The sequence below is a fragment of the Cricetulus griseus genome, assembly GCF_003668045.3.
Source record: "Cricetulus griseus strain 17A/GY chromosome 1 unlocalized genomic scaffold, alternate assembly CriGri-PICRH-1.0 chr1_0, whole genome shotgun sequence".
Lineage (NCBI taxonomy): Eukaryota > Metazoa > Chordata > Mammalia > Rodentia > Cricetidae > Cricetulus > Cricetulus griseus.
The window spans coordinates 59,714,313-59,740,137 of NW_023276806.1; the positions used below are offsets into that span (position 1 = coordinate 59,714,313).

At 39.5% G+C, this 25,825-nt stretch overlaps 1 protein-coding gene across 1 annotated transcript in view; it reads right to left on the reverse strand.

Annotated features, from left to right (window-relative positions):
• Positions 1-25,825, reverse strand: part of Rnf115 (ring finger protein 115) — a 65,855-nt gene that overhangs the window by 8,602 nt on the left and 31,428 nt on the right. The window contains exons 2-4 of the mRNA XM_027393724.2: positions 24,605-24,663; positions 20,807-20,864; positions 3,322-3,533 (exon numbers count right to left, since the gene is read on the reverse strand). Coding sequence (XP_027249525.1) covers positions 3,322-3,533; positions 20,807-20,864; positions 24,605-24,663 — 329 coding nt within the window. The remainder of the gene's footprint in view (positions 1-3,321; positions 3,534-20,806; positions 20,865-24,604; positions 24,664-25,825) is intronic.

Sequence of the window (25,825 nt, forward strand, 5' to 3'; positions counted from 1 at the left end):
ACCATATGGTGAGGAAACTAAGGCCTCCTGCTAATACTCAAGTGAAGGAGCCATCCAGGAAGCAGAACTTCCATGTCCAGTTCAATGTCACACTGACTATTCTTATTTTTAATTTGTTTATTTTTATGTATATGGGTATTTTGCCTGCCTGATGTCTAGCATGCAGTGTCCATAAAACCAGCAGAGGGCATCAGATCCCCTGGAACTGAGGTTACATCAGAGCCAAGCCTCATGTGGGTACTGGAAATTGAACCAGGATCTACTAGAAGAGCAGCAGTGCTCCTAATGGCTGAGCCAGGTCTCCTGCATTGACTCTTGATTGTTGAAAGGTATTTAATAGCAGTTACTCTTGTCTTCCTGATTTTAGTGAGTAAGAATCAGTTTCTTTTTAGAACAGGTTTGCTTTTGGTTTCCAAGAGGGTTAAACTTGACTGTCAATTTGACAGGCTCTAGAATTACCATGGAAACAAATCTTTGGGTAAGAGACTTTCTAGATTAGGTTCATTTAGTTGAGGTGGAAAGCTCCATCCTAGACATACGCTGAGGGCATGAAATGAATACAAAGGAGAAGAGAGCGGAGCAGCACTCAAGCCTCTGCCTCCCGCCTGCAGGCAGTGTGCCCAGCCTAGGGTAGGCAGGACCCTGTGACTTCAGGACTACTTTGGGCTAGAGGTCTCCTTTACTATATCTGTAGTTGGGAATGGCATCTTTCCATACAGAGAAGGCAGGGGCCTTTGCTAGTTTCCCCCAAATTCAGCAGTCAGAACCATCGCAACCATCCCCAACCTGGTAGGGATGGTTATAAGGGGCTACATAGGCTAGCTACTCCAGGCAAGACATGGCAACATTCTGCCTTAAAAAAAAAAAAAAAAAAAAAAAAAAAAAAAAAAAACAAGCCGGGCCTTGGTGGCACACACTTTTAATCCCAGCACTCGGGAGGCAGAGGCAGGTGGATCTCTGTGAGTTCGAGGCTAGCCTGGTCTCCAGAGCGAGTACCAGATAGGCTTCAGAGAAACCCTGTCTCAAAAATCCAAAAAAAAAAAAAAAAAAAACCAAAACAACAAAAACCATTATGTTATGGTTATGGCAGGAATAACGGTTCCTTTCTTCTTGGAACTTAAGTCTAATAAAACAAAAGGCATTAATAATCTTGTGTTTTAATCCCAATACCACAACCTGGGTAAATTATGAGCAATGAGTACTAGAGGCTGGGAAGGCAATATTGCATGTCCCTCTTCAACCTCCCACTCTGTTGTCACTGGCATCAGCCATGCCTTCCATCCATATCTAGAGGGCAGATGGCAGCAGCTGCAAGCATAACATCTTTACAAAATAAAAAACCAGAATTCTACCTGGATATTTAGAGTCCTAACAGTGAAAAATGGGTTCCACAACAATTCCCTATTTCAAGAACCCTCAAAAAGTAATCTGATCATATTTGAAAAAAATATCTCTACTTGGTAAGAAAAGCAAATGAAAATAAAAACTACTACTGACTATATAGTCAGTGGTGTTTAGACATCTAAAAGCATGCAGGTTCATTTCACAATACAACATCTAAATAAATTAAAAATAGGTGCATCTATTTAAAGAAATACAACAGAGATTATATAAAAAGGAAATCATTTAAGTGACCAAAATATACAAAACATTTTGAGAGAAATAAAATCATAACATCTACAATGAGAATAAATAAAATAAAAATCCTCAAAAGACTGCTATACATTGAAAAATGTTGACTGTACAGTACAATTCATCTGACACATGCTTTTTGTTGTTGTTTAGTTTGTTTTTATTTTGTTTTGTTTTTAGCTAAAGGCTCATGTAGTCTAGGCTGACCTCAAACTCATTATACAGCTTAGGCTAGCCTTGAACTCCAGATTCTCCTGCTTTCAGCTCCCAAGAACTGGAGTTACAAGTATGCACCATCACACCTTGCACAAACATACCATTTATTCTACTGTCACTGATTAGCAGACATTGTGGATGACTGATTGTAAATCCATCCTCAACATCATTCTCCTTGCCACCTCTCAGTAAAGCATAGAAAATTCAATCCATACTCATCTAGCTTTCTTTACATCTGTGGGCAGGAAGCATGCATGTGACACAGGGAATATTCTTAGCACAGAGTATGAGGCAGTAGAAATAAATTCCCGTTCCTTTAACAAAAATGTAATGCAAAGCAGGCTTAGTGGCACACTCCAACAATCCCAGCAACTGGGACCCTAAGGCAGGAAAACTGGAGTTCAAAGCCAGCCTGGGCTACTGGATAGACATAAATTGCCTCTAAAAATTGGCTTTAAGCAGGGAATGATAGAGAAATTCCATATTAAGCCCACTGTTCTCATCTATTTAAATCCTGATCTTTGCATTCTGTGGTGGTTTGAAAAAATGGCCCCCAGCTGGTAGAACTTTTTGGAAAGCAATAGCAGGTGTGATCTTGTTGGAGGAGGCAGGCTCTAAGGTTTCAAAAGCCCAAGGCATTCATTCCCATTGCACCATCTCTCAGCCTCCAACTTGCAGATCAAGATGTGAGCTCAGCTGCTTCAACTTGTCTACTGATTGCTGCCCTTCAGTCCTGCCATGATGGACTCTTAGTCCTCTGAAACCATACACCCAATTAAACATTTTCTTTCATAAGTTGCAGATCATAGTGTTTTATCACAGCAATTGAAAAGTAACTAAGACAGATCCCAATGTTATATAATTTGCTATACCTCTTACTATCTTTCAACACCCCCCCCCCGTGTGTGTGTGTGTGTGTGTGTGTGTGTGTGTGTGTGTGTCTGTCTGTCTGTCTGTCTGTCTGTCTGTCTGTCTGTCTGTCTGTCTGTCTCTCTCACTGTGTAGTCCTGGAACTCACTCTGTAGACCAGACTGGCCAAAGTCATAGAGAACTCTGTCTGTCTCTGCCTTCCTAGTACTGGAAATAAAAGTATGTGCCACCATATTCTTTTTTGAGACATGGTCTCAACATTTATCCCAGGTTGGTCTTGAACTCATGATCCTCCTCAGACTCCCAAAAGCTTGTAAGCATGAACTACCAAACCCAGTTGCTTAAATGTTGATAAATTCCCTCTGTGTTAATCTGAGACATTAATAAAAATGCTACAGAGCAATGTATTAGATTTATCACTCTCTACTTTATCACCAATCCTTAACTGATATTACTTGAATATGACATTCAACTTAGTTTCATTTCATCCTGTCTATATTTCTGTCTTACCCACAAAAACAAGTTTGAAGACCTTATAAAGATTAGATTACGCCAGTAAGTCCTTCATGAATCAACCCTTAAAAACTCAAAACAACAACTCACCCTTCAATAGCTGGTGACCTGTCGGGACGTGTACTTCCCCGAGACCTGTATCTTCTCGTCATTGGCAACCTTGGAGGCCGACTTGGTCCCCAAAAGTCAGTATGAGTTTGGTGACCTCTCTCATTGGCTCTATTATCTTGGTCCAGTGGATTGCTAGTTAGAAATGATCTAAAATCTTGTAAAAACATTGTATGATCCAGACGGTCCCAGAACTAATAAAAAACAGTTTAAAAAAAAAAAAAAAAAAAAAGAAGAAGAAGAAGAAGAAGAAGAAGAAGCACACATTAAGAAAAGGAAAGGGGTTACTTTTAACACTTTGAAATGTCAGCAGCTCCAAAATAGTGAAATATACTTCCCTAATTCTATATAAGAGAATACTTAACTAGAATGAGGAAGGTTCTTGGCACAATTCCTAGCATTGGTTGATTGTAAATAAATAAATAAATAAAATAAATGACTTAAAACTTAAAATAGTTAACTTTCTTCATATGTAGGAAAGCAATTGCCTAGCTCTTTTCCTTAGCAGTTACCTGGCCCCCATATCCACATGCCTCTGACCAGTCTCTCCTTCAGAAATGTAGAATGAGCTAACAGTAAGAAAAGACATCCATCTCATGCATAACTAACAATTCATATCAATATTATACCTTTGTTTTTTTGTCACAAGTGGAGTCTATATTCCCAACAAAACAAACACACTTCTCCACTTGTAAAGAACACATCATGACCACTAAGTAGAGATGGGTGTCTATAAAATACTAAGTAGAGATGGGTGTCTATAAAATACTTCTCGTGACTTAGCACTCACATCAGAAGAGGCCGTGTCAATGCTGGACCAAAGCAGGGTGGCTATACCTGGTTAAGAGTACTCTGTTGCACACATTTTCATCATTAATATGGGTGTGAAAAAGGCTAGGTTTGGGAGGAGAATTACTAAGCAAAGGGGAAAAGGAAAGGTATGTTAACATTTTAAAAGGATTTTTAAAAACTTTGTGTGCCTCTCTCTGTGAGTGGGTTTGCATGCATGAGTTCAGTGTTGAAGGAGGTCAGAAGAGGGCATGGGATTCCCTGAACTAAGGTTACAGGCTGTTGTGAGCCACAGAACATGGATGCTGGGAACCCATCACCAGGCCTCTTCAAGAACATTAGGTGTTACTAACTGCTGAGCCATCTCTCCGATTCAAAAGTTTTGTTTTGTTTTGTTTTGTTTTTCAAAATGAGACTCTTCTGCTTCAAAAAAATTTTATTTTCAAGTAGGAAGATATAGATACCAATCCCCCAAAACACCCCCACCCCAGGAAGGAAAAAGAAACTGCTAAGGTTAGAAGCTCAAAAATCCCACACAGTCCTCTTGGGAGCTACTGGGGGTGGCTGTGAAACCAGCTGTCTCTCTGTTGCCTATTTTGTGATGAAGTGAACAGTTTCTGCTACATGCTCCCACTACCTTGAACTGAGCTATCCCACTGTCCCTTCCCTGTCACAATGAACTACAACATTCTGAAATCATGAACTAGAATAAACCATTCTCCCCTTAAACTGTCTCTGTTGGGAATTGTTGTCACACAGATAGATAACTAATATAATACAAAAGTAACTAATACAGAGACTATAATATATTAGCTAAAGGCAAGTATCATGGGCAATAAAGGCTTGCATTGCCTCAGGATACTGCCATAACATTCTTTTCAGTAGCACTGTCATGGATATCTTATTAAGATTACCATCATAATACACTCAATATATGTAAAATAATATATGAATAATATGCTAAAAGAAAGTAAGTCCATAAATTTTTCTTAGTTTATAGCTTTAAAGCTACTGAAATTTTTTATGCATCCCTCTTTGGAGCCTATCCTGGCACTCGCTCTGGAGATCAGGCTGGCCTCAAACTCACAGCAATCCGCCTGCCTCTGCCTCCCGAGTGCTGGGATTAAAGGCATGCGCCACCAACGCCTGGCTGCATCCCTCTTATAACTTCAGAAATAACTGCTATCTATAGATTTTGTTTACAATTCACTGGCTTTTTTATATATATTTTTACTTTAAAATGTTTGTTAGCATATATTAATAATGAATGTAGATAATGTGTTTTTACCACACACACACACACACACACACACACACACACACACACACACACACACACTCTCTCTCTCTCTCTCTCTCTCCCTGTGGTAGTTTGAATATAATTGGCCCCCATTACCGTGAGTGGCACTATTAGGAGGTATAGCCTTATTGGAGGAAGTGTTTCACTGCTTGGGGGGCGGGCTCTGAGGTTTCCTATGGTCAGGTTACTGCCTAGTGTCTCAGTTGACTTCCTGTTGCCTGCAAGATGTAGGACTCTTAGCTAATCTTCCAGCACCACATCTGCCTGCGTGCTGCCATGCTCCCTGCCATGATGATAATGGACTGAACCTCTGAACTGTAAGCTGTCACCCTAATTAAATGTTTCCTTTAAGAGTTGCCATGCTCATGGTGTCTTTCCACAGCTATAGAAACCCTAACTAAGGTGCTCCCCATTAAATTCTTTTGTTTCTCTTCCACTCCTACTGTCCCCTTACTCTTCCCAACCAGCCCCCTTCTTCTTTAATGCCCCCTTTGTTTTCTTTTGTTTTGTTTTTTTGTTGCTGTTCTCTTTTGTATGTGTGTTTTTGGTAACCCACTGAGTTTCAGCATGGGTGCTCACAAAGGCAGAAGTGAGGTTATTTACAGATTTATAGGAGCATGGGCACCTTGCCAATAGCTACACCACTGAAGAAAATGCTTCTCCCTCTCTCTTTACATGGGTTTCATAGGATCCCAACTTTAGTTCCCACTGAGTATGTTAGCCACAGGGCCATCTCGTAGCCCAGTTAACTATACTCTTTAGATTACTGTTAATTGTTATCACAATTAATAAAGTAGAAAACTCAAAGCGCCTTCAGCATCAGTGGAGGAACTTTGCTACTTGATTGGAAATTCAAACTTGTACAAACTAATAACAATAGTGTATTTCTAGCCTACTTTCATCCCCAGATGACAGCATGCCCTAGCTGTAGAACAAAGAATAAAAGAGTACATCAAGAATAGCTTCAGGTCACCTGTCTCAGAGCAGACTTACACAAGCAGAAGGGGGAGAAAGCTCATTAACAAAACTGGGTCTTCAGGACACACCTTATGTAAGTGGATTCTAACAGTGAGCACTACAGAGTTATAGTAAAACATTCAAAAGAACCACACAGTTTGACAAATTTGGTCTTGACAAACAACAAAATAAGTTATTCTGAGTAGAGTTACTCTGAGTAGAAGTAAAAAGACCAAGTTTCCAGTGTCATTATAAAAAAGACAGAGAGTTGAGCACACTGCCCCACAATGAGGACTGGAGATTGGATGCCAGCACTCATTAACAACTGCACATCCCAGCAAGCACCTGTTTCCAGCAGTGAGGGGGAAACAGGGGGGCTTGCTGGCTTCTGACCTAGCCAAGAAAACTCTGCCTCAAAGAAAGTGGCAGAGAGTGACAGAGGACATTTACGGTCCTCTTTTGGCTTCCACACAATGCACACAACCACATAGAGGCACACAAAAGTAAATAAATGAATCTCTTAAAATATAAATAAAAAATAAGAGGATAGATGTATCTTCCATTTGGCAGGACTTTCTCTCAGCCAACTACAACCACATCTGCGCACTTAAAATGTTAAAGTCGGTTCCTCAGAGTTAAATAGTTATATGACACAAGAATCTCACTATTAGTTATTAAATCAAGATAACTGTAAATATATCACAAAAACATATAGAAATATATTAACAACCTAAGTGTAAATGTCCAGTGGCTATTAGCTAACAGAGAAACACACAATACTGGACAGTCACAAGGAGTTAGGGCTCAGTTAGCAGACTACCAGTCTGCATATTGAAGCTGGGAGATTCCCAACACCAAAATGAAAAAAGGGAGTGCCTACACAACGTATTGTGCAGCCACAACAATGAAGGTAGTGATGCATGTTTAAACATGATGAGACTTGAAAACATTATGCTAAGTAGAAAAGAGTCACTCAGAAAAGGTCACATTATGTGAGTCCATTTATAGATACTGTCCTACATAGACAGAAAATGGATTGGCGGTTGATTGGTGCAGGGGAACTGTGAGAAATCGGTATACATTAAATAGTTAAAAGATTAGAGGCTAATGAAAAAGTTCTGGGGACTAGAGAAATAGTTCCATCAGTAAAGTGCTTTACAAGCAAAAGGACCTAAGTTCAATCCCCAGGAACCCACATTAACCATCCTGAGTGAGGTAACCCAAACACAGAAAGACAAACATTGTATGTACTCACTCATAAGTGGATATTATAGACATAGAGCAAAGGATTACCAGTCCACAATCCACAACCCCAGAGAAGCTAGAAAACAAGGAGGACCCTAAGACAGACATACATGGACCCCCAGAGAAGGGGAAACAGACAAAATCTCCTGAGCAAATTGGGAGCATGGTTGGGGGTGGGAATAGGACGGAAAAAGACGGGGGCAGGGGGGGGAGGAAAACATGAGGGATCAGGAAGATCAAGTCAAGGGAAGAATAGAGAAGGAGAGCAAGAAAAGAGATCCCTTAATAGAGGGAGCCATTATAGGTTTAAAGAGAAACCTGGCACTAGGGAAATGTCCAGGGATCCACAAGGATGACCCCAACTAAGAATCTAAGCAATAGTGGAGAGGTTACCTTAAATGCCCTTCCCCTATAATGAGATTGATGACTACCTTAAATGTCATCCTAGAGCCTTCACCCAGTAGCTGATGGAAGCAGAAGCAGAGATTCACTGCTAAACACTAAGTTGAACTCCTGGAATCCAGTTGTAGAGAAGGACAGATGAGCAAAGGGGTCAAGCCCATACTGGGGAAACCCACAGAAACAGCTGACCTGAGCAAGTAGGAGCTCACAGGCCCCAGACTGACAGCTGGGGAACCAACATAGGACCGAACCAGGCCTCCTGAACGTGGGTGTCAGTTGGGAGGCCAGGGTAGTCTATGGGGCCTCTGGCAGTGGAACCAGTATTTATCCCTAGTGCACAAATGGACTTTAGGAGCCTATTTCTATGGAGGGTTATTCTTTTAGCCTAGATACATGGGGGAGGGCCTAGGCCCTGCCCCGATGATGTGACAGACTTTGATGATCCCTCATGAGAGGCCTCGCCCTCCCTGGGGAGTGGAAGGGGTAGAATAGGGGGTTTATGGGAGGCATGGGAGGACAGGAGGGACAGGGATTGGTATGTAAAATAACATTGTTTTTTATTTAAATTAAAAACAACAACAACAACAAAATCCAAGTGTGGAATTACACTAGCACTGGTAAAGAAAAGATAGGCAGATCCCTGGGGCTTGGTGGCCAGCCAGTCTAGCCTATTTGGTGAATTCCAGGCCAGTAGGAGACCTTGTCTCAAAAGAAATGTGGACAATACCAGAAGAAAAACACATACACACATCTTACATACCACTCACTCTCTCTCTCTCTCACACACACACACACACACACACACACACACACACACACACACACACACACACACACACACACGAGGGGGGAAGGGAGGGAGGGAAGGAGGGAGGGAGAGAAGGTATGTATATGTGAGTTGGGTTTTTGAGTGCTCTGGAATTAGTGGTAATGGTTATATAGTGGTGTGAACATACTAAAACCAGTGAATTTCATACTTTAAAAGCATGAATTGTATTTTATGTGAATTCTCTCAATTTGAAAATATCACTAGACATAAAGAAATACACAGGTCCAGATACAACACTAGTAACTTCATAACCTACTCTCATCAACAGATATATCATCTAAACAATCAACAAAGAAACTTCAGAGTTAAATTGTACCATTGATCAAATATACTCATTAAATCTCTACAGAGCATTCTATCCAGCAGTCGCAAAATGCACATTCTTCTCAGTAGCCATGGAACTTTCTCCAAAGCAGACCACATGTTAGACTATAAAAAAAAATCCTTAACAAATACAAAACAAATTAAATAATTTATTATATTTTATCAGATAATAATGGAATAAAAGTAGAAATCAATGGCAAGAGAAACTACACATTCTATAGAAAAGAGAGATTAGCAAGCATTCTTGATTGATCAGTGACTGACTAAAAAATATCATGTAAGAATATAAAAAGTTCTTATGAGCAAATGGAAGCACAATTCACTGGAAGCTTTGGTAAACTGTGAAAGCGGCTCTAGGACGACCACATATAGGTGTGAGAGCGCACATTAAAACAGAACTCCAACAGATGACTTGATGATGCACCACAAGGTATTCGAAAAAAGATAAGAGAAATTCACAATCAGTAGATAGGAAGTCATAATAAAGATCAGGGCAGAAAATAACAAAAGAACAACTCAAAGAATCAATGAAGCAGAGTTCTTTGAGAGATAAGGAAGACTGATAGACCCTCAGCCAAACTCATTAAGAGAGAATACCCCAATAAAAAATATTAAAGAAAAATGGGGATATTACAGCAAATTCCGATGAAACCTTGGAGTTCACTGTGAAATATTTGAAAACATATCCAATAAATTGCAAAATCTAGTTGAAATCAATACATTGCTAGATATCTAAGGTTGCAAATTAAACCCAGATGTGTCAAGGCCTATAATCTCAGCCTTTGGGAGGATGGAGCAGGGGAAGATAGCCATAAGTTTGAGGCCACTATGGCCTACAAAGTGAATTCTAGTACCATCTGGGTTAGGGATTCCCTGTAGAAAAAAGAAGAGAAAGAGAAAGTGAAAAGACTTAATCACTCATATAACATAATGCTACTGAAACAGTAAGAAGGTGTCGCCAATGAAAAGGCCAGGACCAGACAAATTCACTAAAACTAATGCTCTTCAAACATTCCACACAATACAACTGGAGAAATGGCTCAGAGGTCAAGAGCACTGGCTCTTCTTCTAGAAGTTCTGAGTTCAATTTTCAGCACCTACGTATTGATTCACAACCATGAGTGAGTGTAGTATGCATGAGGCAGTCAAAGGACTTTTGGGAGCTGGTTCTCTCCTTCCTCCATGAGATCCAGGGACTCAGGTCATCAGGTTTGCATGACACTTTATCTGTTGAATCATCTAACCAGCCCAAATTTATTTTTCTATCTATCCTACAACCTTGTTAAACTCATTCACAGGTACTAATTGCTTTCTTGTAAATTCCATCACATTTTATACACAAAAGAATACTTCAAAGCTGGATGTGGTAGTGTACAATTGTAATCCTAGCACATGGAGAGGAGGCACAAGGATCAGGAGTTCAAAGCCAGCCCTCAGCTGCACAGGAAGTAGTTCAAGGCCAATGAGGGCTACCTGAGACCATGTCTCACAAAACAAAATAAAGCCAGAACATTTTACTGCAAATGGACAGTTTTACTTCTGTCTTTCCTGGGTAATGTCACTATGTCTCTGTCTGTACAGCCAGCTTGCTACTCTGTTGCACTACTACAAAGAGTACTAAGTAGAATAAAAGGGGTTGGGAGCACCCTGGTCTTCTCTATCTTAGATGAGAAGCACTTAGTCTTTCACCAGTAACTGTATTAACAGTTTTAGCACTTTGGCTGATAAGGCAATTCTTGCTGATCTCTAGTTTACTTTGAGGAGTGTTTTTGTGTGTGTACATATGTTTGTGGGTGCACAGAGTGCCTTAGTTAAGGTTTCTATTGCTATGAAGAGACACCATGACCATGGTAATTTTATAAAAGAAAATATTTAATTAAGGGGGCAGCTTACAGATTCAAAAGTTTAGTTCATTATCAATGATGGTGGAGAGCATGGCTGCTGAGAGTATGGTGGCATGAGGCAGACATGGTGTGGGGAATTCTACATCTTTATCCAAAGGCAACAGGAAGTAAACTGTCTCACTGGGCTTGAGCATATATGAGACTTCAAAGTAAGCCTTCACATTAACGTACTTCCTCCAACAAGACCACGCCCACTCCAACAAGGCCACACCTCCTAAAAGTACTATTCCTTTTGAGGTCCATTTTGTTTCAAACCACCACATAGAGTGTCTTTTTTTTTATTATTATATGCTCTGTTATAAAATAGAGTCTCCACATCAAATACATATTTTGAGACAATGTTTCTCGATGAACTCTAGGGCTCACCAAGGAAGGCTGGGGATCCACCTGTCTCTGCCTCCCCAACACTGGGGTTATAGACAGATGCCACCATGCATGTCTGGCTTTTTTTCCCCTGAGGATCCAAACATGGCTCTTCATACCTGCACAGTCAGCACGTTGCAGATTGAGCAGTCTCCTCAGCTACAGAGTTTGAAAATCAAGAATGGATGTTAGATTTTGTAGAATGCTTTTCTTGCAAGTTTTGAAATAAAAATTTTTTTTTTACTTAGAGTATTATTATAGTGAATTATATTGACTTATTTTTGACTATTGAACCAACCTTATATTCTTGGGGTAGATATATTCTACTTGATCACGATATACTTCATATTTTATATATTGTTTGGTTTTATATGTTGCTTGTTAAAGTTTTATCTACATTTTTACTTGTATATTTATTTTTGTTTTTAGATTTTATTTATTTATTATGTATACAACATTCTGCTTCCATGTATGCCTGCACACCAGAAGAGGGCACCAGATCTCATTACAGATGGCTGTGAGCCACCCATGTGGTTGCTGGGAATTGAACTCAGGACCTCTGGAAGACCAGTCAGTGCTCTTAACCTCTGAGCCATCTCTCCAGCCCCTTTACTTGTATATTTAAACAGCTACTGATCTGTATTTTCCTTGCAATGTCTATATTAGAGTTTAAGAACTAAGTTACTTCTTTATTTTTGAAAAGTACTTGAAGTCCCTTAACATAGTAAAACCAATTTTTTCATCATCTAACATATATAGGGATATATACATGACAGTGCATCCTTCCACATTCAAAGTATCTGTCTTAGTTATTTTTCTATTGCCATGACAAACTACCATAACCACAGCAACTTATAAAAGAAAGCATTTAATTTGGGGGTTCATTGTTCCAAAGGATTAAAGTCCTTGACCACCATGGCCAGGAGCATAGCAACAGTCCAGGAATGGTGCTGGAGCGGTAACTGAGAGCTTACATCTGATCCACAAGCACAAGGGAGAGAGAGAAAAAGAATGACTGGGAATGGCATGGGCTTTTTAAACCTCAAAGCCCACTCCCTCCAAATCCTTCCCAAACAGTTCCACTAACTGTGGAACAAGCATTCAAATATATGAGCTTATGGGGGCCATAGTCATTCAAACCACCACATTCCACTCCCTGACCCCCATAGGCTTGTAGACAAGACATAATACAAAATGCATTCAATCCATCTTCAAAAATACCCACAGTCTTTCAGTTTCAACCCTGTTCAAAAGCCCAAAGTCTCTTCTGAGACTCAAGGCAACCTCTTATTTGTAATCCCTGTAAAAGCAAAAGCAAACACAAACCACACATTCCCAACATACAATAATGGCACAGAATACACACTACCCTGCCAAAAGAGAGGAAAGGGAACATGGTAAGGAAATACTTGATCCTATAACCCCATGTTTCATGTCAAAGGGTTTAAAAGGCTTCACCCTTCCAGCTTGCTGACTACAACATGCTTCTCTCTCTGAGCTGATTCCACTCCCTGTTTGCAGCTTTTCTCGTCAGGTATCCTACAGCTCTGGCATCTCCAACATACTCCAGGCTTCACTTTCACAGTTTTACACAATGGCCTCTTTAGGCCCCCATAAAGGGACTTCCCCTGCCACATGCCTTGCCTCAGCAGCTTTCCTTAATCACAGGGGAAAGACTCCATAGTCCCTGTACTCCTGTATCTTTCTTGACTCTAAAGCCAGAACCACTATGCTGGCAAGTTCTGCTGCCTGCTTGGAATGGAACCTGGCCTGGCCCTTCCTTGAGTTACAGTCAGGATAAGCTTTTCTTTGCTGTTGCTCTTTGGGAACAGATCACTCCTTAGGGTTTTTCTTTTCAGAGATTGCAGGCTTAGCTGGGTGGGAATCTTGCTCTATAGGTACCACTCCCTTTATTTCCATTTCTCCTTATCTCTTTCAGCATAAACCAAGGTCCCAACATTAAATTTCCTGGTTTTTTCTTCCAAATTGTACATTTTGTATTTCTTTTTGCCTTACTCATTCATTTTTATTGTAGATTTGCATAAGAGTGATCACTAATAGCCACACATGTCAATATTTGGCTATTTTGAAATCTGCCAATGAAACATGTACAAAACTCTTCAATCTAGCCTCAGGCAAATTATTCGGATAAAGGTGAAATGCAGCCACATTCTTTGCCAAAATATCAAAAGAATGGTCTCTAGCCCAGTTGTTAATGTTGTTCCCCTCTGAAACTTTTTTTTTTTCAAGGCAAGGTTTCTCTATGTAGCTTTGTAGACGAGGCTGGCATCAAACTCACAGAGATCCACTGATCTCTGCCTCCCGAGTGCTGGGATTAAAGGTGTGCGCCACCACCGTCGGGCTCCCTCTGAAACTTCTTGAGCAGGGCCTCCCTAGTCCACACTGCTCTTAGTACTACTGTCTTCCAAACTCCTACTAGGATGGCCCATTAAGCCCCATTTACAGGCTTATAGTGATCAACCACTTTCCTAGACCAATGTTAAAAAATCTTACACATTTCTCCAAAAAACAGCATAGTCAGGTCTGATATAGCAATATGACACTTCCTAGTACCAAGTTGTATCTTAATCATACCATGACCAAGGCAACTTAAGCATTTAATTTGGGGGTTCTGGTTCTAAAGGATTGGAGTCTTTGACCATCATGGCAGGAAACATAGCAACTGGCAGGTAGGCATGACTCTAGAGCAACAGCTGATGGTTTACATCTGATCCACAAGCACAAGACAGAGAAAGAGAGCTAACTGGGAATGGTATGGGCTTTTAAACCTCAAAGTTTACCCCTCAGTGACACACCTCCTCCAACAAGGCTACACCTCCTAATCCTTCCCAAGCAGTTCCACCAACGTAAGATCAAGCTTTCAAATATATATGCCTATGGAGGTCACTCATCATTCAAACCACCACAGCTTATGAAATAAATTTTGTGATTACTATGTCATTATAATGGCTACAAAAGCATTAGATGACATCATAAGGTGAGTGAAATGGCATCAGAGTAGCTGCTCTGTAACGGTTAATGTTGACTCTTAATTTGACAGGGTCTAAAAGCATCTAAGAGATGAGCCTCTGGGCATCTCTATGACGCATTATATAGAATAGGTTAATCAAGGAGGGTAGCACCATTTCACAGACCAAACTGAGCAGCAGCACCTACATGCCTGTGTGTATCATCTAATCAGTTGCCACAAACACCTGCTCCAGATTCCCCACGTAATAGACTGTGGAGTCAAAATACCCTTTTCTCCTTTAAATAGTTTTGTCAGGGTATTTTATCACAGCCACAGGAAAAGTAACTAATCCATACTTCAAATTTATTTTTACCTTATTTTAAACTAAATGTGGACCCAAAGAGGCTTTTTAGAGTTAACTCTTCAGCCAGGTTTTAGATACTTGAAACCAAAACGACATCTGGTTTTTATTAGCAAAGAAGTGAAGAAGCAAGGAGACCCCATTTGTCACAGGAAAAAAAAGCTTCTACTTAGCAATGGTTGGGAAGAAAGTTGAATATAATCATTTAAAAGCTAAAAGTATAAAAGATTAGGGCTTTAAAAGGTTAACTTACCCAAAATTTTTAGGAAAAGCGAGGCATGGTGGTGCACACCTTTAATCCCAGCATTTTGGAGGCAGAAATGGAATGATCTCTAGGAGTTTCAGGATAGACTGACCTATAGATAGTTTCAGGCTAACTAAAGCTACAGAGCAAGACCCTGTCTCAAACACATGCACACACACACACACACACACACACACACACACACACACACACACACACTCACACACACCAGAGAGAGAGAGAGAGAGAGAGAGAGAGAGAGAGAGAGAGAGAGAGAGATTTTTGCCTAAATTTCTTAGTTTTTATAATAAGCATTAGAATAACTTGCAGAAAAAGAACAATGGTATAGTGAAAGAAAATAAAGAATACAGCCCTGGGGTTCCTGGAACACAAGATTGAAAAGGCAAATGGAGCCAGGCATGGCAGCTATACCTGTACCCTCCTCCCTCAGTACTACAGACTGAAGCAGGAAGGGCATGGTGAGGTTAAAGTCAATCTGCATTACATAGTGAGCTCTAGGGACTCCAGAGTCTCAAAAACAAATATCAAAACAGACAAACAGAAAAGGTAAATAAAAGCAGGGTATGCTGTAAGCACAGCATTTCAAAGAATCCTGAGTTCAAGGCCAGTCATTGTATAAGGCAAGTTCCAGGCCAGCCTGAGGTACATTACTTCTCAACCATGCTCCTCCCCCTAAAAAGAACATAAAAATTAAAATGTTTGTGACAGCAATATAATAAAAGAAAAGGGACCCTCAAAAAAATATCTGAAGACTGGCTAACATCATGACAGACTTTTAAAGTTTATTTATGTAATTATTTATTTATTAGTTTTCTGGGCAGTGTTTCTCTATGTAGTCCTGGCTGTCCTATCTCACTCACCAGGATGGCCTCCAAGTCAGAGATCCACCTGTCATTGCCTCCCAAGTGCTGGAATTAAAGGTGACTGACCCTTCATATTATTTTTGATCAACTCAGTGCTTTCTGCAGGCAAAGGTGAGATGCCTACCATAGGTCCCAAGCACACCCAGAACATGAGTTGGTATAGTGAAAGGTGCTAATGAAAGTAAAAGCAGAACAGTCTCACAGATTATTGATCTCCCCCAAACTACTTCATACTACTCCCAGTGCCCTGCTGACTACAGATATAAACTATCAAACCCAAAAGTTAAAGGAGAAGAATCTGACCTCTCATCTCCACTTAGGACCTCTCCACTCATTCCTCATTCCTCTTCACTACTACAGGAAAGAGTATCTGGTTGGTGTGTAGCAAGTGCCTAATCTCCACCACTTATATTTCTCCAGTGGATGGAGTTCTTGAATTAGGAAGCTGCACAAATGAAGGGAAGAAATAAAAGTGGCTCTGAGCATGTGTGGCTACTCTATACCCTAATTCTCAGATGAATATGTATAAACTTAGGATGTCCACCTCATCACAGTTCAGCTCAATTCAGCTCAAGAAAAATTAACTTTTTTAATTGAGAAATTTTTTTCAAGACAGGGTTTCTCTATAGACCAGGTTGGCCTCAAACTCCCAGATATCCACCTGCCTCTGCCTCCCGGGTGCTAGGATTAAAGGCCAATGCCGCCACCACCCAGCAAATGGAAATATTCTAAATATTTTAGCACTTTTGTTTACTGGCACTATAATGCAACTAATATAAAAGGAACAAATTTTACTTATATAAATGCTCAGAGTACCCTGTCCTCTTGTGCATACCTAGAAGTTCTTTTATCTTACTTTCAGCCAATGTGAGGGAGCCGTCATAATCAATTCACTGTCTTCCCTTTCTCTCTCTTCCTCTCCCTCTCTCTTTTCCTTCCCCCCAATCTCAGAGAGAGACAGTGTGTGTATATGTGTGAGTGCACTGTGTGTGTGTGTGTGTGTGTGTGTGTGTGTGTGTGTGTGTGTGTGTAGGCCTTACACACCTGGCCCCAAAGACTTTCTTGCACTGAAGTGACCTGTCCTGGTTAAGTGAACTCACTGTAACCAGGTATTAGTCAGGGACTTTCCTGTAATCAATGGTCCTCGGGGAACTGTGAGCTCACTTACCAGGTTTTCATAAGCAATCTCAGAATAGCAATGTCCTCTCACTCTGCAAACTTGTGGGACATCTTAGACTCACCCTCCACTAACCCTCACATGTTGCTCAAGTACTATTTCTGTGTTACTAGGAAGTCTCTTCTGCCTTCTTCCCACCCAGGTACCCTCCCATTCCAGCCTCACCTGAAGGGAAAATAAACAAATATTAAGTATTTGGAAAATTTCCTTGGACTAAGCTTTTTCTAATATATCCATTTAGGGGGGCTAGAGAGATGACTCAGCAGTTAAGAGCACTTCCAGAGGTCCCAGGATAAATTCCCAGCAAATGCCAGATCACAACTGTCTGCAATTCCAGTTGCAACACAGACATACATGCAGACAAAACACCAATGCACATTAAACAAAATAATAAAAAAAAATTTAAAAAGAAAAATTAGTATATATCCATTTAGAAATTCAGCTAACTATAAAAAAAATTAATTGTCTAAGAAACCTGCTAAAGAAAAACAAAGTGAAATCAAGAATAAGCCTTTGGTGAAATAACCAATTAGAATATTGAAAGTAAGTGTTGTTATACATAACTTTATTTCCAAAAGTTTTTATCTCCAGAGACATGGAAAAAAACATATAGCTTAAGAATACTATTTTGAGACAGATTTTTTTTAAAAATCTAAATCCCTTCTCCATGAAGTGCACTCAAGGCTCTAATCTATTAGGCCCTCGCCTAGGCAGATACTGGGGTCTACATATCTAGCATGTGTGAATTTACTTAATTCTTACAACATCCCTATGAGGTACATGTTTCCATTATCCCCATATTTTCCCAAGAACACAGACTGGCACAGAAAGACTGGAAGGACTTTTGCCAGAGCTACACAGTTAGTAGTTTGCACATCCAGGATCTGGACTCAAGCAACTTGATTCTAGAGTCTGTGCTCCTAGTCACCTGTACATGATTCTTCCCGGAGACTAAAAGGCTGTCCTTTGGCTGTACTTTCTACATACACCCCACAGGAGGCCCTGTACTCTCTCTGTCTCCTCACCCGCATCATGTGTTTAAACTCGCTCTCCAGCTGCACTGTAATGCTGCAGGCCAGGCAACTAGACATTGCTTCCTTCTCCTACTTCTAACAGAAGTTTTATGCACAAAAATAGTTCTCATCACCTAATTCTACAAAATATCTGGGAATTTCTATAATATTATAAAAAACATTTTTTCAATTATAAAATACAAAACATCACTTTAAAAGGAGGAAGTTAACCCCAGCATTCAGGAGACAGAGGCAGGTGGATCTCTGGAAATTGGAGGCCAACCTGGTCTACACAATGAGTTCCAAGATAGCCAGAGCTACATAGTGAGACAGTCTTGAGAAGGGGGAGAGGGGAGAAGAAAATTAAATATTGAGGCATGATGACAAGAGAATTCTACAGAGGGAGAACTGGGCATGATTATACCCTTGCTACAAACCTTGTCTGTCACTATTAACCAAGGAAGATGAACTCACAACATCACTTCTGCAAAATTAACACCTGAGGTGGCCCACGCCACAGTGTCAGATATAGTGATGCTAAAGTTAGAGTGCTGACCACATATATTTATTTTCCTTCTTACTCAATGCATCTCCTCCTCATGAATCATACATGCAAAACTGGCAGATCCATCTATTTCCATTCCTTAAAAGAGAACAAACACTTAAAGAAAATCAAGTGAAGTTTCTTCTGCATATGCACAATCAGAAACTAACTGTCTGTGTTCCCAGGAATAGCACACCCTGAGAAATGCTGAAGTCAATGCTGGCTTCACACAGAGTATACTTTAAATGCTTCTCAATCTATCAACAAGAAAATACAAATAAGCGGTCAAATGCATGACCTGTCTGGAGTCACACTCACATCAACTTGTCTTAAAGTAGTTAAGAGTCTACTAAAACCTCAGAACTAGATGTTAGAAATTATCATAGGCCATAAGCAATAGGAAACATCCTTAACACAATTCTTAATCATAACTTCATCAACAGGAGAGGGAGACACAGGTCTTAAGATAATTTTCAAAAGGAGAAAAGTTCAGTGATTTATGGGCTTATTAACTATTGCTCTTCAAACACACTACCAACAAATTTTCAATTTGCACACAGATATCAAAATATTTGGCTAGCTCTCCTGGCACTTCAATTACATTTGGAAAGACTATGATTCAGAAACAAAAAGAATACATAGATAAAAACAAAAAATAGGGGCTACAGAGATGGCTCAGAGGTTAAGAGCACTGGCTGTGCTTCCAGAGGTCCTGAGTTTAATTCCCAGCAACCACATGGTGGCTCACAACCATCTATAATGAGATCTGGTGTCCTCTTCTGGCATGCAGGAATGTATAATAAATAAATTTTTAATACCATAATTCTGATTATGAGATTTAACATTTAGAAATTATTTTGGTTATATATCAGCTTTTTGTGCCCAGCAAGCTGTGTAGCAACAGAGAGGTACACAAGTAAAAGAAGAAAGTAAAAGTGTTTGCTATCCAATGAACTGGGTTTTCCCATAGAGTCAACAATCTCTAAGTGACTAAAAGCATGGAGTATGAATGCCACTGAACTGTATACTCAAAAACAGTTTAAGAGCTAGGCATAATGGCACATCCCTACAGTCCTGGCTTCTCCAAAGGCTAAGGCAAGAGAATTGGTTGAGTTTATGAGTTCAAGACAAGTCTAGGAAATATAGTGAAACTTTATAAAACCCCTTCTCAAAAGAAACAAGAGGTGCAAATAATTACACAACCCAAAGAAAAAAGAAACAGATCAATGAAAAATATGTAAAAAAAAAAAAACCCAAGTATTCTAAATTAAAAATAAATCAAGGATATAGACTAATGCCCTAGTAGTCTATTTTCAGATAACAGTTCAGAATTTTGTTCTTCTAACTGGCCATGGTGCTATATACCTATATAAATCCTAGTACCTAGGATGTTGAGGCAAAAAAAAATTATGGGTCCAAGGACAGCCAATACTACAAAGTGAGTATGAGGCCTGGCTGAACTATATAGTGAAACCTATCTCAGTCAGAGAGAGAGAGAAAAACAGAGATTCAACAAATGAATGCCACATTAAACAAAGAGTTAATTGGGGCTGGAGAGATGGCTCAGAGGTTAAGAGCACTGACTGCTCTTCCAAAGGTCCTGAGTTCAATTCCCAGCAACCACATGGTGCCTCACAACCATCTGTTATGAAATCTAGTGCCCTCTGCTGGTGTGCAGATATACATGGAAGCAGAATGTTATATGCATAATAAATAAATAAAATCTTAAAAAAAAGAAATAGGAGTTAATTAATTAAAGATCCCATCTTAGGATCTGAAAGACCATACTACTATGTAAACAAAAGGTAAATTCTAAAAACTGGTATTGTACAGTGTTGAAAACTGCTTTATTAATTTGGATAACAATTCATCTAGGGCTTCTATTGCTGCAGCGGCTACAGCACTACTGTTTGCAAACAGCACAAGCTTCTTATTCACATATGAAAAGCAGCAGCAGAAAAAGAAAAGACACCCAGGTTTGAAGTAGGACAGCTTACAGGTTATGATATTCTCAAGGACACAGATCTTCCCTGGGGTGCCCCGACCACATTTCTCTTACACATTCAGTTTACCTTACACGTGATGCTGCACTGTGATTATCTGTCATTACTTTAACCCTACCACTTCCTAAGCAATCTCTACAGTCACAGGAAAACTTACCTCTGCAAAATGTGTTGATGTGCTATCATCTATCCGGCTGCCACCACCACCTAAAAAACTGAAGAGAAAAAGCAAGGGTGGTGATTCTGTTCCTAGGAATGAGCTCCCTTCCCAGAAGCTAAATATAGAATGGCAAAATAAGAACAAAGCTCAATAAGGAAAAGCAACTCATCCCTACAGGACACCTGCCAAAGACACTGTGTCCACAGGAATATCTTAAAGAAAACAGTAACAGGCAAAAGAAAACCGTCATACTAAACAACAAAACCAAGTGGGTTTTCAAATGAATTACAGCTACATCAAATGGAAATTTGGGGAAAAGGGCCATCCAACAGAAAGAAAGACTCAACACAATCAGCCAGTAACACACAATCCAAAGTTAGCCTAGCAAGGGAGGAAAAGTATGCATCCTCAGAGAGTCTAAGAAAACAAAATGCTTCACTATGAAACCATTCAACCAGATAAACAATCAAGACAACTGAGGTTAGTATCTTCTGGAATTATTAAATATGCAATCTAAAGGGCCTGGTATAAATTAGTAGATTAGATGAGTTCAATACCAAATTCTTTGAGCCAAGTAATGGCGGTACATGCCTTTAATCCCAGTACTCAGGAAGCAGAGACAGCCAGAGCTGTCTCAAAAAACACCCTCCCCCCAATTTCTTCTTTGAATAGATTATCCTATTCTTAGATTATCCTACCTACCCTTCAAGGCTACATCCTCCATTAATTGCTTCTGAACTCACCAACCAAATATGACTCCTCCACATCCCTCTGTACTCTGACTCTGGTTCTAAATTCTGTTACGTTATAAAGAGCTAGGATTTGCCTCAACCATTTCAACTCTCTCCTCCTTTCATAAATATATACTGAAAGGTCAAAAACTATTTTATTATTAATACCTTATATATATGCATTTATTATTTGTCAGATGCTATATAATAAAGGCATTCCTCACCATCAGTATAACTCCAAAATAAAAGTTGTTGAATTAATAGCATGTGTCTTAAGTGATAAAATACCTCTTTTCAAGGACCCAAAAGAATAGGAAGAGATTAAATCCCACTGTCCATATAAAATTTGAAGAGAAGAAACTGGCTAACACTTTTGAGAAAGGAGGGTGGACTGAATCATAAAAACTGCTAGATATTAGTCAGGCAACAAATACAAGCATACACACTATCATAAAACATTTGAACTACTACAAATTACTTTCATTTTCAGGATTACAATACCAGTCCAGGCACTTTGCTGAGCTCATTGGAAAACAAACACACCCTAGTTAGTCTAAAACCAAGAGCAAATATTATCCTTTTCTTACTCATTCTCAAGCCTTACTCTGTGAAACCATTCAATACTGTGTTTTTATCAAAAGTTACAAATGCATTAGCCAGGCAGTGGTGGCACATGCCTTTAATCCCAGCACTGGGAGGCACAGGCAAGAGGATCTCTGTGAGTTCAAGGCTAGCCTGGTGTACAGTGCGAGTTCCAGGACAGGCTCAAAAAAAAAAAAAAAATCTTTTGTACTTTAAGAACTAAGCATAGAGAAGAGATAATAAAAACAAAATTCTAGTAAATTTTACAAAAACTTAAGAAAATTTACAAGCTGTCCTTTAGTATGTGTGGAGGCAGATGGGGCTCTTATATTTACATGCAAAGACTTCCTAGTAGTGATTTGTTGTTCTGATACTGGGGCTGAATCACTGAGCTGTATTTTTTCTTTTTACTTTTTCTTTAGAGACCAGGTCTAAATTGCCCAGGCTGGCTTGTGAACTCTAAAGCCCAGGCAAGCCTTATGATCTTATGATCCTCCTGCCTCAGCCTTCTGAGTAGAATTTCTGACTTACAGCATCAGGCTCACCTCCAATAATTTTTGCCATCTAACACTAATCACCATAATTGCTAAGTACTAAAGCCAGCAAATACTTACAAATTTTATAAAAGAGTGTAATAATTCATTGCCCAAAAGACTGTGAATCTAAGAATAAGATTTCTTCCCTCATTAGAAACACTGACTTCAGTCAAAACCCCAAATATTGACATTTGAACAATTGTCACCAACAGCATCTATACAGGACAATATTAGACCTATACAGGCATAAATATAAGAATTTAGTGAAAACAGAATACCATGGAATTCATAGTTCCCCAGTATACAAATATTCAACTTGCAGCTAGTCACTGTACTCAGGTATAACTGTACTTTGTATAAAAGTTCTCTATGTCTAAAGAAATCAGAATTACTATTTTAAACTTAGGGGAACATCCATAAGTTACTCCCCTACAACAGTATACTCTTTATTCAACACATGCAGAGCATAAGTGTCTTCTATACATATTTAGTGCAATTATAATAACACAAATAAGAAAAATCCAAAGTTAACATGCCACCCACACACTGCTAATTTTGTTGTCATGCTAATCTTACAGGCATAATGCTAGCATTGTTATCTAAAACCAACACTGTTATATTAACATTCAAATGTCTGTACCAAACTAGATCCCATGCCACACACTGCCCCAGAAGCTCTAATGCATTTACATATATAATCATCAACCATTAGTGCAGTAAAACTAACAGTACATACTTTAAAATGTGCAGTTTTTTCTGGTTGTGGAAGAGACCTTCAACTCTACGTTCTGCCAATAGCAATGTACAGGAATTACAAACTGGCATAAAGCTCCAAAGTCACTCCAAGATTAAGAGACTTCAGATTATAATTCTTTTTAAGCAGTTGGTATTTTGTCAATTGGTCAAATGCTAGACTTAAGTTATTACGTGGTTTATTCATAAAAATCAAAAAATACATTATCACTTAGATAAAATGTTTCCTCTTTTTACCAATGTTATGCCTTTACCAAAGTGAAGAGAACAAACCCAAATATCAATATTACAGCAGCAAGATGGCAAAGTCTGACAACACTAATCTTCATCTGAACAAGGACCAAGAAACAACTCAGTTTCCCTGGCTAGATTACACTGTTTGACTCATTAGAGTCCTTATCAGAAGTCCACACAGCCCACCAATGTATGTAACAGCAATTTAACTTCAGGCAAAAAAGTCATCATTAAAAATTAATTAAAAATCCAGAAGCTGGAGAGATGGCTTAGTGGTTAAGAGCACTGACTGCTCTTCCAGAGGACAGGGGTTCAATTCCCAGCACCCACATGGCAGCTCACAGCTGTCTGTAATTTCAGTTCCAGGGGATCCAACATCCATGACAAAATACCAATGCACATAAAATAAAAATAAATAAATTTTTTTTAAAAATTAATTAAAAATCCAAGAGGACTCCCAAAGAAATAAAGGAAGGCTTAGTGGATTTACTTTGAAATGGCTCCAGAGGTTTCCTAGGTGTGACACAATCAGAAGCAGTAGGTAAAAATTGTATCATCACATTACTTTCCAGATTTTCTTTCCTCATCACCTCCTGCCCTCTGTCCACGTGGACATACACACACACACACACACACACACACACACACACACACACACACACACACACACACACACACGCTCATGTGCACACTCACACACACACTCATACACATACACACTCACACATACACACACGCTCACGTGCACTCACATATATACTCTCTCTCTCTCTCTCTCTCTCTCTCTCTCTCTCTCTCTCTCTCTCTCTCTCACACACACACACACACACACACACAGTGTCTTCTCCAGCAGCAGAGGGTGAGCTACAATAAAGATTCCTTCCATCCACTCATTCAACACTAAGAGAAAACAGTTTTAACACTAGAATATTTGGTTTACTTGTAAGCTTATACAATACCTGGAATCATCTGTCACTTCCTCAATAAAGCCTGATTCACATCTGGGGCATATATATTCCTATAAAAGAAAAGAATAAGTAAATAAAAGTTTTCACTTCATTAGGAATCTAAGCACGTGGCTTTAGAATATCCTGAGGCACAAAAGCTGATGATCAGGCTGGAGATGACTCAGAAGGTAGAGGACCTTTGCTGCCAAGCCAGATAATCTAAGTTTGATCCACACAGCAGGAAAGAACAGACTTCCTGCAAACTGTCCTACCTCCACATGTGTGCCATTTCATGCACATACTTACACACACTAAATAAATAAATAAATAAATAATTAACAAAAATGTAATAAAAACTTTAATCATTTTTAGATGTTAATTTACTTATTTTACTTATGGGTATTTTGCAGGGTGTTTTGCTTGCATGTGTGTTTGTTCACCCATGGAGGTCAGAAGAGGACAATGGATCATCCTCTGGTACTAAAGTTATTGATGGTTGTGAACCATGTGGGTGCTACAAACAGAACCCATGCCCCTGCAAGCGTAGTATGTGCTATTAACAACTGACCCGCTACCTCTCCTGCCCCATTAAAAAAAATTAAAGCTGGTTTTCAAATATATGTATTTACTAATTTCCAGGCTGTTGGTTTTCTAATATATTCTGGAAATAAATCATTTCATAAGATTTCAAAATGGTTTCACAGCTACCTAAGTGGTTCTCACTGAGAGAATAAGGGAGAGTTATTAAAGATTTGTTTCTTTAGTTGTTCTGTTTTTGTTTTTAATTTGGAATGGTTTGGGCTTATTTCTTTTTTAATGTTTTTGGTTTGCTGTTTAAGAGAGATGATGGAAAAATCTGGATGGTTGATGTCCTGGTTAGTTTTATAACAACTTGACACAAGCTAGAGTCATCAGAGAGGAGACTCAACTGAGAAAATGCCTCTATGGGAATGGATTGTGGGCAATCCTATGGAGGCATAACCAGTGATTGATAGGGGAGGGTCCAGCTATTGTGGGTGCTGCCACCCCCGGGCTGCAGGTCCTGGGTTCTATAAGACAGCAGACTGAGCAAGACATAAGGAACAAGCCAGCAAGCAGCACCCCTCCATGGTCTTTGCATCAGCTCCTGCCTTCAGGTGCCTGGCCTATTTGAGCTCCTGCCCTGAACCCTTTGATGAACAGAGATGTGGAAGCATTAGCACAATAAACCTTTTCTTCCCCAAGTCAATTGGT